We start from the raw sequence: 17,230 nt of genomic DNA, 5'->3' as shown, positions 1-17,230 counted from the left end.
ATATTTACAATCCTTAATGTTATATATATAATGAAATTTCAGTTAATTTGACTACGAGAGACTACCAAAAATACTGGCAGCATTTCCGCATCGGATAGCTAGGCTGATCCGTTGACCGGAATACCTGCCAGCGCTTGGGGTAATAGGGCTACTAGTACCCCCAGCGCTGGCAGGTATTAATGTTGAGTTTTTTTTTTATGAGAGATAAGTTTGAGGCTACAAAATTCAAGGGGTGTTGATGTAAGTCCCCAAACTGTGCGAAATCGACTGCATGGGTACAGCCTACGAGCTCCACGCCCAATTAGGTGCCCACCGATACGAGAACGCAGAACATGGACTCAGGAACAATGGGATAAAATTATGTTTTCCGATGAGTCGCGATTCGGGTTTAGGGCTGATACAAGAAGGGTGCAAGTGTACCGTCGGCCCGAAAATACTGACAGGCTCAGGTGCATTCAGGAAGTTCATCCATACAGCGGCTCAACAACAACCTCCAACGGAGAACGTCGGGACGTTCTCCGTTGGAGGTGGTGGTGGGCAATACCGGGGTATTGCCCTGGCCTGCACCATCGCCAGACCTCAACCCTATCGAGCACGCATGGGACATGCTCCAGAGACGTGTTTTGAAGTAATTGGACGGACAACGTGACAACAACCAACAGCTGAAGGATTTGCTACAATTCAGTTAGGTCTTAAACAAAAATTTAAAAAACATAATATGGACTGATGTCTCTAAATATGATATTAAAAATATACCTACTTATTATACCTACAACTTGGTTAGGTCAAGTTAGTACGTTTTCTTTTTGGGCGAATTTTTATTTTGCGTTTACAACTATATTTACATTTACATAATATTTACAATTCCAGAAAATGTGCAAAACATGCGATGTGTTATGAAATTGAAAAGTATTGTGAAAACCATATTAACTTTACTGCAATAAAAATTCCTGCTTAGTGTCTTGTTGAGCTCGTTCTTTATTTTCGAGTGGCCGATGGAAATTTACTTTTAATGTCAATTTGACAAATTTTAAATTTGACCACTAATAACCTAAAGTACAAAATGCCATTCACCGCCTTTACTATTGCAATAGCAGCAAAAAACTACTCCTGAATGAAAAATATTTATTTAGATTGCATCAAGTAAACGCAAAAATAATAGTGAAAAGACACACATTTGCAGAAATATTCTTGCCTGATTGCAAGCTCGGGTAATTGAAGTTGCTGAAGCATTTTTTTCATTTGCAAGTATTTCTATATGATCATATTTTTGCAAAGTTTTTACCTCAGCTCTGTATGGCTCGAAGATAGCAGAAGCCATGTTCCCAGCTACTCCACTACCCAAATAAATAACAGCTATTCTAACAGGTCCTGCCATTTTCTCCAAGTCCCTCATGAAGAGCCACTGAAGGGCTAGCGTTGCTGCCAGATGTAACAGACCAGCGTGAACGAATAATGATGTCCACGCTCTGTACAGTTGGTCTGGACGACGTCTGCGCATAAACGGCAGCATTCCGCAAACATCATCCAGGCACGATACCTGAAATTTAAAATTTTATTCATGTAGGCGATATCTAAAGTAATTATATATTTGACATAATCATAACAATTTAACAAAATCAATTATCACTGTGACTCATAAGGATAGGAAAAGATAAGAGACCTCTATTTGCAACTAATACTGTAAAAAATTTATATGTCATTGAATTGTTGTCTAGCCGAAATTTACAAAGAAATATAATACCACTCTAGAAAATACCAAACTAAAAACTTTTTTAAAGTAAGGTGAATCACATGGAAAATTAAAGCTCGGTCGGATGATTGAAGACAATGAGGGCCAAGTGATAAAACACAGACAGCAGGTAGCAGACAGGTGGAGAGAATACTGATCTATAATACAGCCTAGAACAACCGACCTATCAAGGCGGAATTGTAGCAGATAACTAGAGCTAGATATTGTATTGTCATTAAATTGGAGCCAAATAAAAAATGGTCCAAAGACACTCAGATAGAGAAATATGGAACTCAGAAGCAAGGACAAGAGATTGAAAGCAATTTACAATTTCACCGCTAAATAAAAAAGATGTGACCAAAAAGTGCGATCACTTTATTACAAAGAAATTATCTTACATAAAGCGCGACACAATTCAGACTGGCTAATATCGCCAGGAACGCGGTCGATTTGCTAAACTTTAAGACGAGATACTTGAAATTTGACTACTTATTAAGAAGTGCTATAAACTTAACACTTCAGTGGTCATGTGATTCGTAGACCACAAGAATTCTATGATGCTACTATATTAACTACCACAGAAGCCGAAATAGCCAAACTGCTCCATACCTCACATTGTCAAACAATTAATATATTTTTATTACTATCAAATTCAAGCCAATTAATTATGAAGGTACGTACATTATACGTATAGTTTTTGTAGAAAAACGAAATATCTTAATTCATCGATATATTTTTCACGGTCACTTTCATTTACACGGTCATTCCATTTTGTTTTGTATGTCCATGAGATACTTGTAACGTGATTTAAATACAAATTTTGATATTTTGTCCTGACTTAACTTGTATTTGCTACCTCGATCTTTGCCTTTGATTTACTTTAATGTGTCGAAATATGGAACGTAATTGGCTATATTATATTTATTACATTAGAAAAATGATGATGTATTCTTAGATTTAAAGTAACGTATCACTTGCTATCAGGTAAAAAGTACGCTATTTCTCAGTATTTAAAACAAATCGCTACTCATAATATTATAAATGTAAATGTTAATTACACTTTCACGCCTAAACCACCGAACCGAATTTGATAAAAATTTAGTACAGAGATAGACTAGAGTTTGAAAAAGGACGAAGACTACCTTTTATTGAAAAAAAAATAAACAGAGGGGTTGAAATAGGGGATGGCAGATTGTATGGAAATTCGTCATTATCGAAGAAACGACCATGAGACTTTGTATTTAGGCATTTGATAAGAAATAATTTATAAACATTTGTTAAAGCATTTTTGAAACTTTGACCTACGTGGGGATGAATTAATAGGAGATTAAAGTTCACAAGGTACTTATTAATATTAAAGAGACTGTCCACAATGACAAGGAATATGCCCTGTATCATAGAAGAGCGTTTCCAACAGCGGAGAGAGCAGTTTGTATATGTATTCGAAAAGTATCCTAAAAGATAGAAAAAATGCCCAAAGTAACTGTACAACGCGGAAGAAGTTGCGGGTAAAAGCTAGTATGATATAATAATGATTACAATCAATATTTATCTACAACCAGTATTTGTTCCGAATATTTATGAGGTAAAAATTTTCAACAGTAATAAAACTTTACCTGTGAACACAAGGAAGCTTCTTCGTGAAAGTGGCCCTTCACGAATGAACAATGCTCGCTTGTAGTAATCACACACTGGCCATGTACTCCAATACAACATGGGTGCGCTATTACTTCACACGCCATATGTTCAGCGGCGTGCCCAGCTCTGCCTGCTGCAGCGGAACCATCTAGAACCGATTTCCTGCAGATCGGCCATTTTGTTATGTCATCCGGCCATTCGTGCGGTGCTATCGATCGAGGTGCTTCACAAAATCTGCAATTAATTTTAGTACATTTATTGTTTTTGCTTTTAACCCAAATTTAGTAATCGGTCTTCCATTGCAGTCTTATACAAATTGAAGGTTTAGGCTAAGGTATAACAAATGTTGTGTGCAAAGATCTTGGCCTAGTATTTATCTAGTGATCAACATGTTCAGCTGTTACGCTGCCTTTCCATTAGCGCAAAGCAAGGCAGCGAACTTTTGCGAAGTAGTAAAAGCGATATACTCAATCATTGATAGTTTCTATTATAATAATAATAGTAATAAAACCTATTTATTTCCAATTTATTATTAAATTACATTCTTACAATTATATTACAGTTATATCTATGATTACATCTATTATAATAGATATTATAGATGTAGTTTCTATTAACTAACCTACCTATAGTACATATGTTGTAAATTCTCGTTGCCTTTCTCGTGCGTTATTATTATTATTTATAAGTCATATGTGGACGAAAAGATCAAGTTCAGTATGTATGGAAAAATTGCAAAATGGTCCTTTGAATTTGTTCGTATAAGTGGACAGGTAGCCTTACTACGAACTTCTTACATTGCCGAAAAATTACGTCTAGCTTGCTTCTATATTTCATAAATACTTTTACTTACTTTGGATCTAATCCACACACAGACCCTGATATGCGTCCTCCAGGCCCTGAATCGCCCGAAGACCATTTTTTCCACGTTGATATTGTGTTCTGCAACGTTAGTTCAAAATTGTAAACATTTCATTCTAAACCCGGCAATGTTATTAATGTATTTAGCATGTGTATGCTAACACAATATGATTTTTTTTAAATTAAAGTATTGATCAGAGTTTTTTTAAGATTGAAGTTATTTATAACGCCATTAATCTTACCTTTGCTATTAATCCTCTTATCTTTGGATTGCATGAAAAATATGGACAAATGTAAGAATTATGGAGCAGATATTATATGATTTTAAATCCAACATCACATCATAATATAAGCTTGCCTATAATGAATAAGTTTATGTACAATTTTTTAAGTGGAAGTCAAACGAGCGTACAGGTCACCTAATTTTAAATAATCACCGCCGCCCACATTCTCCTGCAACACCAGACGAATCGCAGGAGCACTGTTGGCCTTTTGGAAAAGTGTACGTGCTTTTTTTGAAGATAACCATGTCGTTTCCTCCTGGAAACACCGCGCAAAAAAGTACATTCCATAATTTGATGGGCCTGGAAGAAAGTCTCTTGAAAACCGCACTGTACAGGATATTAGTTTGTAGTGTATCATGTGAAGGTGGCATTCAGCGACAGGAATCAAGCAAAACTAACAAATTTGGTACAAGACACGCAAAGAACCTACATCTCTCCACAACTCCAAGAGATTTCACAGAGCATTGGATCCATCCAGCAGCTCAAATGGCTCGAGCTGATACTGAAGAATACCAGACCATAGCAATACTGAAAATGTGGCCGGATCTGTGCCACAATTTGGGCTGGCTTGAAACCTTGTTCTATTTAGGACCCCCAAATTTTTGTAGTCAAATTAGCTTTGCCTTCCAGATGACAACGGAATTGTCAATCGCTCGAAATTTTCAGACCCAGTGTTTCGATAGAAGGCAAGACATTATGAGGAGGGTTGTCGGAGAGCAGTGATATGACAAAAAAAGAGCTTTGTGGTAAACAATTGATCGTAGTTGGGAAAACAAATGGCAAGCGAGCCCGAAGCCGATCTCTGACCAGATGGACCGACCAAATAAAAGACTAGGTCCCCGAGGTTTAGCTTCGTCGTCAGGGCCGCGATGAAAACAAATATTTCACTCCAAATGTGGACCACTTGTTGATGACCATGATCCTCAGTCATGAGGGAACGACTAGAAAGAGAGTGGCAAACAAGTCTTTTGGGGTAAAATTGAACAAGATTCCATAAGTATTTCCGCGACCTTCTCAAGAGAGTTCACCATAGAAGACAAAATTTCTTCCGACATTTGTAGGCAAATTTCTGGCAGAGAACGTAACGAGGAGATGAGCAGTAGGGATCTCTTACAGTGAGTGAATAGAAACAATATGATCTGAGTCGTGAAGCATCAATGTCCTAAGGCGCAGTCCTGGAATTGAAATAGAATATTTATCAATAATGTTTGTTTGTCTTGTCGTTTCTGATAGCGCTCTCTTAGTTTACTTTATCCTCTTTTACTTGAAAGAGCGTAACATTGCCGAACATGACAGCTCAGTGTCATTCAATACCGACAAAATAATATGCTCAGCGCCTGAAAAAGTCTTCTCTCTAAGAATATAATGTTTTCTCATACCGAACAGTCAGCCTTTGAAGATTGCACGCATCCGGAATCGTCATTCCGTATGCAACATGCTGTGTCTCTTTCTCTCCTAGCAGATGCCGCTATTGCCCTCGCTATCCTGGCATCCCGCCGCATACACGGCGCAAACTTAGCTCCTAGATGTATTAGATCTGCCGCCCGGGGACCCAACCAAAATGAAGCCGGTTCTTCCCATTCGACCTGAAACATAATACGTTGAATATTAAAGTTTGGTTGGTGGTTCTGCCTGATAAAAAAATGGATGAAAAGTACTGGCTTCTTAAACTAAGCTATGCTCTGCTCTCTCTGTTTGGTACAATGGTACAATAGGTCAAATGTGGTTCGTAATGTTGGAAGAGTTGACAACGAAAATCAGCTTGGGTGTGAACTTAAAAGTTGCCTTACTATACTAATAAGGCAATCTTGAAAAGGCGCTCTCACGTTATGCTCTCACGTCCCGCACGCCCGAAGACACCAACCGCTCAACTGTTTTGGCGCCAAACTTGGCGCGGCCACTTGAAATGCTATAGCCACTTGTGTTTACATTAGCCGGTGTATTATTATGCGGTTTATGTTACGGGTTACTAGATAAACAACCTTGGTTATTGTAAACAAAAAACGTAGTTTGTTTAAGATTCGTGCTATGATATTGCCGCTCTATCAGAGATGTACGACAAATTGTGACTATTTTGCTAAACGCGTCAAAATATTAATATTGTAATTGAATTCTTTGTATTATTTTTAGTATAGTGGACACGTATTAAGATGATCGTATGATTTCTTTCAAAAAAAAATATTTTCTAAACAAAAATTCACTAAATAATGTAGCCGTTGTATGCTAAACAAAAATGGCCGCCGCCAGCTAAATTCAAATAAATACTAATATATTTTTTCTTCAAAAGAGTTGCGCTTTGTTTTATGGCTTTTAGAAGCAAGATCAATTAATAAAACACCCGGTAAAAAATTGTATCTGGTGTTTTTGTCTACGGATAAGTAGATATTGGCAGTTTTTTGACGGCTGCCTTTCCGTGTCCACGTGGACACGGGAGCACATGGGTGGTACAATGGTACAATAAGTCAAATGTGGTTGGTAATGTTGGAAGGATCGAGAACACCACGATAGGGTTGGGTGTTAAAAGTGGCATTTTCAAGATTGCCTAACAATAATAGGACAGCTTCCATGAAATATTAAATGTATGGTAAGAAACGGGAATTTGCAACAGATATGCTGCAATATATGCCCACACCTTATTAGCAACGCGATTAATTTTTTATTAAATGAATACAAAATTTTCTAAAGCGGAAATGCTTGTGTTTTTGTAGTACCTTTATATTCTATTATTGTTTATACTTGTTTTCAAATTCATATATTCTTATTGAAAACATGATATCACATATTGACTGTAAAAATCTTCTACACAGCCAGCAAACATGCTAAGTTGGAATCACTGAGTGATGTATGGAAATAACACTCCAACTTTTGTTCTTATCTTTCTTACAACTTATGTTGTCAGTATTAACGTATAGTATCCGATACGTTACAAATAAATATTTTTTTCTTTTTTATGTTTATATTCAATAATTTCAATCTTAATAAGGTCATCAGTCCACCGTCTGTTTGTTCTGCCAACATTTTTTTTATGAAAATAAGGGACGAGGCGAGCAACACGTTCAGCTGATGGTAATTGATACGTCCTGCCCATTACAATGCAGTGCCGCTCTAGATGCGCTCGTCACTTTGACACATAAGATCATTTGCCCAGTAATTTCAGTAGCTACGGCGCCCTTCAGACCAAAACACAGTAATGCTTACACATCAAGGCAGAAATAGGCGCCGCTGTGGTACCCAAATACTAGGGCAAAGGAGCCTCCCACTAGTAAAACATTCCTTTCCTTTCTAATCCCATCCTTGAATACACAAAATATACTTAATTTTAAATCATAGCTATCATGTAATTAATTACAATATAATACAGATCTAAACCATATCATATCAGCTAGTGATTATCCCTTCACTGCGTCCATAACGCAAGATTTGTGGTCAGACGTCGTAAGCCCATTTGCGGGGTTGGGTAACTTAAAGCAAAAACTTGACAAAGGGCCTCAAAGCACGCTTGACCTAAATCCTCAAGTAGGCTCGTTGGAAAGCCTCTGTGTTATTATCTATCTCAGTTTTACACATTCAACAAAAAATTTATGATGATTGTTTCTTGGACAAGCCTGATTATTTACAGTAGGTGATCTCCTGTACATTTTCTATTGTGTTCTTTTTATCTTGTGGCTAGAGAAATTACTGGGCAAATGAGACTTAAGATCTTATATCTCAAGGTGACATGCGCAGTTGTAGTGCCGCTCAGAGTTTTAGGATTTTTCAGGAATCCTAAGCGGCACTGCATTGTAATGGGCAAAGCGTATCAATTACCATCAGCTGAACATTCTGCACGTCTCGTTCCTAATTTTCATAAAAAAAAAATTATTAAACTTTACTTACTGTCAAAATGCGTCTCAATTAGCAAATATTTTTAGTGTAGGTGATGCAAAGACTTCTCACTTATTAACGACACTCTTAAGACGAAGGGAAATATAGTGAGGAACCTGTATCTGCCAAGAAATCCAAACAAATTTAAAAGATGTAAATTTTTATTAGTTATTCCCCCCACGTCAATGTCCCTTTACGAATTGATGTAGTAGCTCCATGACATTTACCAAGTGTCGTTGCAAATTGTATATTATTACTAGCTGACCCAGCAAATGTCGTATTGCCATATAACATATTAGACATGTGTACAGGACAACGTCTGTTGGGTCCACTAGTAATATATAAAATAAAAATAAAAAAATTGTCACAAAATTATTAAAAAATTAGGGTGGACTACCCTTAACATTTAGGGGTATGAAAAATAGATAGTAGCCGATTCTCAGACCTACTGAATATGCATATAAAATTTGTTAAAAATCAGTAAAGCCGTTTCGGAGGAGTAAGGTAACTAACATTGTGACACGGGAATTTTATATATAAGATTTTCACTCCCTATGTTAAACTTACCACCCCTTACTGTGTAACAACAAGGATATGTTACATATTATCAGTTTTCAATAAAGATTTACGGTCAGGTAGTAGGAATCTATGTTCTGTGTAAATAAAGGGTAGGCCATCAGGACCCGCGCAGTCCACTAATTCTGTTAGGTCTACATGCTAAAACACCTAATCCCGCCCTTTCGGGGGTAATGAAGCGACGCGGCTTAGTATCGTTTCTTTGTGGATTTTGTTATAGCGAACTAAATTACTCAAAGCTTTTAGGCGAGGCTACGGTTTTAACCCACATCTATGTGGGTGGATATATTATGATATTCGACACAATGATATTGATCAAAAGATATATTTGTGTGCGCTCGATGGAAAAAATTAATAGAAATAGATTTATTTTATCTAAAAACTACCAATTTAGATTTAGACTTTATGGTTTCATTAATCAATAATTCAAACATATATATAATATTGTACCCTGGTAGTAAGTTTTTAGACATGAATACCATCAAAATGTTATAGGTTTGTTACCCAATTATAGAAGCCGTCACAAAATCTGTGTGTTTTTTTTTCCCTTTTGTGCACATTTACAAAGACAGATAAGAAACTCTTGATTGCGGATTACATATCTTAATTATATCGCGGAAAATTACTATTATAATTTGCAGAAAGTTATGTAGAGAGTGAGTTTCATGGCAGTCCCAATAAATCCAAAGACAACAAGACAAGAAAGAAAGAACCAGTGGGAGGCTACTTTGCACAGAATGCCGGCTAGATCATGGGTACCACAACGGCGCCTATTTCTGCCGTGAAGCAGAAATGTGTAAGCATTATTGTGTGTCGTTGTTTGTCAAGAATCCTGAGATCCGGCACTGCATCGTAATGGGCAGGGCGTATCAAATACTATCAACTGAGCGTCTTGCTCGTCTTTTCCCTTAATTTCATAAAAAAAACTAGGTGGATTTATACAGGGGTTATAATATCGACCACTTCGATGGTTCATCATTCAAACTTTTTATGTTTCATTGGGTATACGCATGCCATCACTAGTAACATCATTATCATTTAGAAAATCCAGTAGCTATTTATGGACTTCTTCATCAGTTGCATTTCACTGATAAATACTTTCTTGTTATACAGCCTTACAGGTATAACCAGATAACCTTGGAATTCTTGGAAATTCCTATTGCTGAATCAGCTATTGGCATTTTAGCGAGAGAGTTCTGCAGTTGCAGATAAAATATTCATAGTTATTTGCAAACTTTTATTACCAGCAGCATTGGAATGTAATGTACATGTAACGTTATATTTTTCGCAAATCTTTCTTTGAACACCTGAAGTAGAATTGTTGAAAAATTTTTTTGAGTTTCAGATCTATGTATGGGGAACCTCCAAACTTAATTGGTTTTTTTTTCTGTTTTTGTGTAAATATGTTAATGCGACCAAGTTTCAACAGTATGGTTCTTATAGTTTTGGAAAAAGTAGCCGTGACATACACGGACAGACAGACAGACATGACGAATATATCCGTTTTTTGCCATTTTAAAAAGCTAAAAAGCAGATTTCAGCTTTTTCAAATTTTTGTCTTATCTTTATATCTTGTGTGCGTGTGTATAACACTGAACTCCTCCTAAACGGCTGGACCAATTTTGATGATTTTTTTGTGTGTTCCAGTGAATTTGAGATTGGTTTAGATTCTCAATTCCGTCCATATAACATAATTCTCCTGCTCATGTGTATGTGAGTGAACTCCTCGTAACGGCTGGACCGATTTTTCAAATTTAAGACGTGTGTACAGGACAACGTCTGTCGGTTCCACTAGTAATATATATAATTAATAATAATATATAAACAAGCAAAGAATTATTGTACTTTGGAATACCGAACCTTTGTTATACACACCCTGTTTATAATATATTGACTTGTTTAAAAACTACAAACATTATTCATATATGTACCTAAAAAATTTGAAAATTTCCCTTACACACTCCTAATTACTTTATCATTACAACTGAATTTTGCTATGGGTGATCCCATTCAAAGCTGGAAGTAACCCTTTCAAAACAAACAAAATTTTTTTCCAAATTTTTCCATAAGTACTACCATACGTGAGGTAATAAATATAAAAAAATATGAATTGAGATCCATTTTTCTTAAAGTCGGTTGAAAAGAGGATGTAGCCTGAATCTGACGCACGTGTTTTCATAAGTTATAGAAAAAACTATAATAATATATTTGAAACGCCGTAACTCACGTTCAATCTTCTGCAACTAGTCAATACATACACCGTAAAGCTGTTTTAAACATTGGTGGATACCATCTAAATAAGAAGTTACTAGAAAATAATATTATAAGTGCTTGCTTGTAGAAGGACTGACGTCTATATATGTTTACATATATTACATCGCTTCGTCCCACTCGCAATGATCTGGATGCTGAGGGACTTGTGCAACAATGGTCAGAAAAATCGCGGCGACTGAAATATAATATCTAGATTTAGTTTACTTACAGGTTGCACCATATTTACGCGTTGTTTCAGTTCAGGCGGAGTTTCGATGAATACTAAATCACGACTTACTCTCTAGTGGTCAACCTTTTTATTTAGACTTCAATGATTTTTAATGTATATTCTATGATTAACGCGAGTGTTATACATTTAAATGAAACACTTTTAAAGGATTAAAACGCGTGTAACTGTGTTTTATATCAGATTGTCCCCCTGAAAACGAGATCTGGAAAGGTGTTGAAACGTCGGGTTAACTAAAATAATAAGAAAAATATAACTTTTACGCAAAAATCTAATGTAAAAATCAGTTACAATTACACGCGTTTTAATCCTTAAAAAGTTGTTTTAGTTGAATAATTCTTAATGTTTAACTCTGAATGAATAATGTAATTTCAACTACAGACAAAACAGAACTAACCTGTTGTAAACTAAGGCTTTTCAACATGACTTGTCCTGTGTGTGTATGCCGTCCGAAGCCGACTGGTCCGAAGCCGTAGCACAGCAATGACAGAAGCAGTACCAAGGTCTGCACTGTGCTGACCCACCACGTGAAGTAGGGCCGGTAATCCGTCAGTTCGTCTAGTTGACGAGCCACGTCCTCCTGATGTGCTACCGACTTTCGAAGTGATCGCCTGTGGGATTTAAAATACGATAAAATATTAACTTCGACTAAATATCCAAATTCACAAGCCCTCTTTAGGTCTCTTAGATGAATTATCTACAGGATAATATAAGGTAAGCTACGGACTATTATCTGAGTCCCTTCGTATCCGATTAGCCCTTCAAGCACGATTAGCTAACAAGTGTATTCCTTTCAACATTAGCAGGGTGTGGAATGATTTGAACTCACTAGACTGTATATAATTCAGTTGATAAAAGGTCAAGTTAATTGTAAAGGTATGTATTAACTTTAGCTATTTTTACTAGTCTACTGCAAAATATCATGGGACTTGCGTTTTAAACATCATGATTCCTCTCCTAATGGTCGCATTTCATACATTTAAAATTGATCTTAATGAATTTATCCAAATAGAAGAACTTAAACCATTTATTGGTTATTTTGTAAAGAAATTTAGATCAGCAAAACAATAAAAGAAACTACGTTTAAAAAAACCGACTTCAAAAACTGAAAAGTATAAAAAGGCAGGCATAAAAGGCATTTATTTTCTCAAAATTGATTCCTTTAGAATTCTTTTTGATGTCATTTCTAATAACTACTAGATACTACTACCGCTTCGGAAACAAATGGCACTCTGAGAGAGAAGAAGCGGCGCAAGAAACTCTCCCAGCATTCTTTTTTTGCGCTCTTTTCAATAAAAATATACAATATTGTACAGTCATTTCTATCGCTATAAAATAATCAAAATCTAGTCCCAGGCTGTCCGATAATTTAGATATTCAGCAGTGGAGTAATGGGATTTACGACAGAGCATATTTTTTAAAAAACATTTAAATTTATTTATAGATAATGCCTGAACTTTGCCTGAGTGGCTGGGAGTTTATTATAGAAGTGTTTACATTTACCCTTAAAGCCATTATGTATCTTATTATAAAATAACTTAATAATGATTTAATTTAATATGCATTAAATTAAGCAAATGTTATACCTTAAATATTAATAAAATACTATTATTTGTATGTGCTACCTATTGATAGGGCTTAAGTCGGTGTCTGCCCGCTTGGGTTGTTTAGTTCTAGACGAAGCTATCCCGCTCAAAATAAAGCGTGGCGAGCGGTAGGTACCTGATTTTATTTGACAGACGAGGCGGGAGTTTGTTTAACTATAATCGTAGATACCTTACCTTAAACAGAGAAGAACGGGGGTACAAGTCTGTGCGTATTTTGGTAAATTTGGATAAAATAATATTTTTATTTCATGCAATAGCCTAGTGGCGAACGCTTTGTCAAAATCAGATTTCAGTAAAATGTTTCAAATGCATTTATAAAACACAACATTATCTTGCGTGCGATGGTACGGAACCTTTCGAGTGCGAGTCAGATCTCTTAACAATTATTTTTAATTTCACAATATTATCTCTTTTCAGATTTTTTTTTCTATGGATTGCTAATATAACGTCTTTTGATAACGCATCCTTTTCTACGTAAATGTCTCTCTTGTTTCCTGGAGGTGGGCTGCTAACTGTTCCAGCAATTATTTTAACATTTATTTTTCCTGTTAATATGAATACACATTTGATTCATGGAAAAATAATTTTCTAAGGAATAAATTATGTCAATAACCAAAAAGTCCCGCTTAAATATTGGTTACAGTATCCCTAAAGTAAGATTAATATCCTCAAGCACTATTATACTTGAGCACTAATTAATATTGGCTACGGATTTCATCCCAACAGCACTATAATTTTAGTACGATCCTAATACTTTAATTAAGATATATACTTATACTAGCTGACCCAACAGACGTTGATGTGTAGATAACAGAAAAATATTGTTTTATAGGAATTTGCCAATAATATTTCAAAACATCAAGAATTATTTCGTAAAAAATGCTCCCTGTTGTTAAAATGAAATTGTTTCACAGCGGAACTGTCAAACCGTGCGTCACGAAATTCTCTCATAGAAAATATGTCCATACAAAACAAATATTGAAGATAAAAATAATTATGGGTCCATAATCGAAATAAAAACTATCCTATCTCTCAAGTTGGACTAAGCTGCACTCCATGAAGTAGTCCCCATTAAAATCCGTTCATTAGTTTAGGAGTCCATCGCGGACAAACAACGTGTCACGTAATTTATATATATTAAGATTATGATAGACGGTTTAACAATACGCATTATGACAGACTTTAGATTTCCCATCAATTATGTCAGTACATCTCTATTAGTTTCCCAAAAATACTAATCCAGGAAACGAAATAATCATTCAACTTAATGAATGCTTACGAATCCAATTTGAATTTGTTATGAATTAGTATTACGACTCTTTGAGTATAACATATTAGATAATTTCAAACTGTGGGTTCGTTCATAACGTTCACATAACGTTCGTGGTCTAGCGGTATCGACCCTAGAATCGTGAAGCGATATACTGTCGTCCATCGTGGGTTCGAATCCTGGCTTCATTTTCGTTTTTACTTATTTTTTGTTTCTTTCTCGATTACTGGTTCATAACGAAAGTCAAGGTCGGTCATTGACATTAGCGATCAGCTGTGCAATTAAGTAACGCGTACCTTTGTAAGCGTCAATGTGACCTATATTATATTTGTTAAAACACAAGGAAAGTGGTAAATTGCACAGAATTTATATCTAATTGGGATAGAAGTTAGGCATTTTTATCCTAGCCTATGGAAATGCCCTTTTAAATCAATACATAAGTACCCTGAGAGGTTGAGCAGCCGATAGCATGGGTTTTGGTAGAATATCCTCCAACGTGAATAAAATTCTCCTGGCGTACAAGTAGTCTTAGTACTTAGCTTTAGTTTAGTTTATATATAATTAGGTGTAATTAGGCTACAGTTTGTTTAGTTAAAGAAATATAAGCTTTCATTTACCAAAGGTGTGTCATCTACATAACAAAACCCGTAACAAATTTCATAAGGACATAGCGCTCAGAAATCAAACGCGATGTATAAAATCACGGAACAGAAAAAACTTTTCAGTTCTGTGTATAAAATCCGAATTTCCAAGTGTTAAATTAACATGGCGGATTGCCGCATTTTATTAATACTTTTATTTTATTGAATATCTTATTTATTTCAACATTTAAATGAAAACTGAGTAATTTTTGAAAATCTCTTTATCAAATATTTTTTAAATATTGATTAATATTAATAATTTGTATTCTAATTCATTTATACTGTTATTGGGTTAGTCATGAACACAGAACTGATAAAAGAGACCTTTACCTGTTCTTAAGTTAAGTTACACAAAATAAAAAAATTTAGTTAAACAAAGAATGTATATGCATGTCGAGTTAGCCTATAAGTGAAGTCATTATAAAAGTACTTTTAAATGTGTCCATAGATCAAGATAGTTGTATGCACGTTGGCTTCTTTATAAATAAATAAATAAATATTCACAGCTAGAGGGGTCAATATTAAAACTTTTAAAACGTTGACCCTACCTGAAATAATACAAAACGGTTTTTATCGTGATTAGGAGCAATAAAATCAATACTCCTTTGGATTGGCCACCATATTACTTTAAATAAAACACTTTTAAAGGATTAAAACGCGTGTAATTGTAACGGTTTTACATTAGATGTTTGCGTAAAAGTTACATTTTTATTTTAGTTCACTTTAAAAACATAACAAATTGTTTTGAAATATTTATTTATAACAGAATGAATTAAATTATTAAAATCTATTTACCCTCATAGTGGAATGAAGTGTAGTCCGCAAACAATACTACCTTATGTTTTTTCTCTATAAGATTAGGAAGATCATTTATATAGATAAGGAAGAGGAACGGTCCAAGAATAGACCCTTGTGGTACCCCCATACTGAGAGGAGTCCCAGGAGATCTCCTGCCATTCACGTCGACCCTCTGAATTCTATTGTTTAGATATGAAGTCAGAAGATCGAGCGCAGTTCCTTTTATGCCATAGTGGTATAGCTTCCTGACCAGCGTTGAATGTTGAACACAATCAAAAGCCTTAGATAAATCACAGAAGATGCCAAGTGCATTCTGCGATTCCTCCCAGGCATCAAAAATATTCTTGATCAGCTCAACACCTGCATCCGTTGTTGAACGTCCCCTAGTAAAGCCAAATTGTTTCAAATGAAGTAACTTATGAGAGTTAAAGTAAGTAAGCATTTGACTTAAATTTTTTTTTTTTTTAATTTTACTAAGGTTCGGCAAAACCGACACAGGACGATAGTTGTTCGTGTCAGAAGAGCATCCCGACTTAAATATTGGTGTAATTTTACTATGTTTCAGAAGGTCAGGAAACACGCCACGATTAATACAATTATTAAATACTATTGCAAGATATGGTGCTATGACATCAATTATTGAACTTATTATTTTAACAGAAATGGCCCATATATCAGTAGTTTTTTTCATGTCTAGAGATTTAAAAGTTTTAATTATTTCTCCAGGGCTAACAAAACTAAAATTGAAACTTTGTTGACATCCTATAACATTTTCCAGAAGAAGTGACTCAGCAACACTGGTGGAGGAGACAAGAGTGTTTGTGATAGAAACTGGAATCTCAGAAAAAAAAATTCTCAAAAGCAGTAGCAACTTCCTGCTGAGATTGAATTATTGTATTGTTTATTGATAGATTATATTCAATGTTGCGGTCTTTCAATCTTCCAGATTCCCAGTTAATAACATTCCAAGTCATCTTTATTTTATTTGGTGCATTTTTAATTATTTGTCTGATATGCATAGACTTTGCAATAGAACAAACACTTTTAAATAATTTAGAGTATTTTTTAACATACTCGAGAAAAGATGCATCATGATTATACAATGATCTCTCACTATACAGTTCATATAGCCTTTGTCTGCTCCTATGAATGCCAGCTGTTGCCCAATCATTAAATGACAGGAGACCACCTGATTTGTTTGTGATAAGTACTTATTATATGCTTTTCTTTTTGCATTTTCACACTTATAATTATTTTTTTTATGAAAATTAGGGACGAGACGAGCAGGACGTTCAGCTGATGGTAATTGATACCCATTACAATGCAGTGCAGCTCAGGATTCTTGAAAAACCCAAAAATTCAAAGCGGCATTAATATTGCGCTCGTCACCTTGAGACATAAGTTGTTATTAAATCTCATTTGCTTAGTATTTTCACTAGATACGGCGCCCTTCAGACCG

At 35.3% G+C, this 17,230-nt stretch overlaps 1 protein-coding gene across 1 annotated transcript in view; it reads right to left on the bottom strand.

Moving 5' to 3' along the window:
* Positions 1-17,230, bottom strand: part of LOC126969542 (inactive rhomboid protein 1) — a 201,059-nt gene that overhangs the window by 6,564 nt on the left and 177,265 nt on the right. Inside the window, exons 6-11 of the mRNA XM_050815036.1 lie at positions 11,853-12,066; positions 5,895-6,101; positions 4,474-4,494; positions 4,224-4,312; positions 3,349-3,604; positions 1,286-1,540 (exon numbers count right to left, since the gene is read on the bottom strand). Of these exons, the coding sequence (XP_050670993.1) occupies positions 1,286-1,540; positions 3,349-3,604; positions 4,224-4,312; positions 4,474-4,494; positions 5,895-6,101; positions 11,853-12,066 (1,042 nt within the window). The remainder of the gene's footprint in view (positions 1-1,285; positions 1,541-3,348; positions 3,605-4,223; positions 4,313-4,473; positions 4,495-5,894; positions 6,102-11,852; positions 12,067-17,230) is intronic.

Source organism: Leptidea sinapis, chromosome 18, assembly GCF_905404315.1.
Source record: "Leptidea sinapis chromosome 18, ilLepSina1.1, whole genome shotgun sequence".
Lineage (NCBI taxonomy): Eukaryota > Metazoa > Arthropoda > Insecta > Lepidoptera > Pieridae > Leptidea > Leptidea sinapis.
The sequence above is the reverse complement of the archived record's forward strand: the minus strand, read 5'-3'. Positions and strand labels throughout refer to the sequence as shown.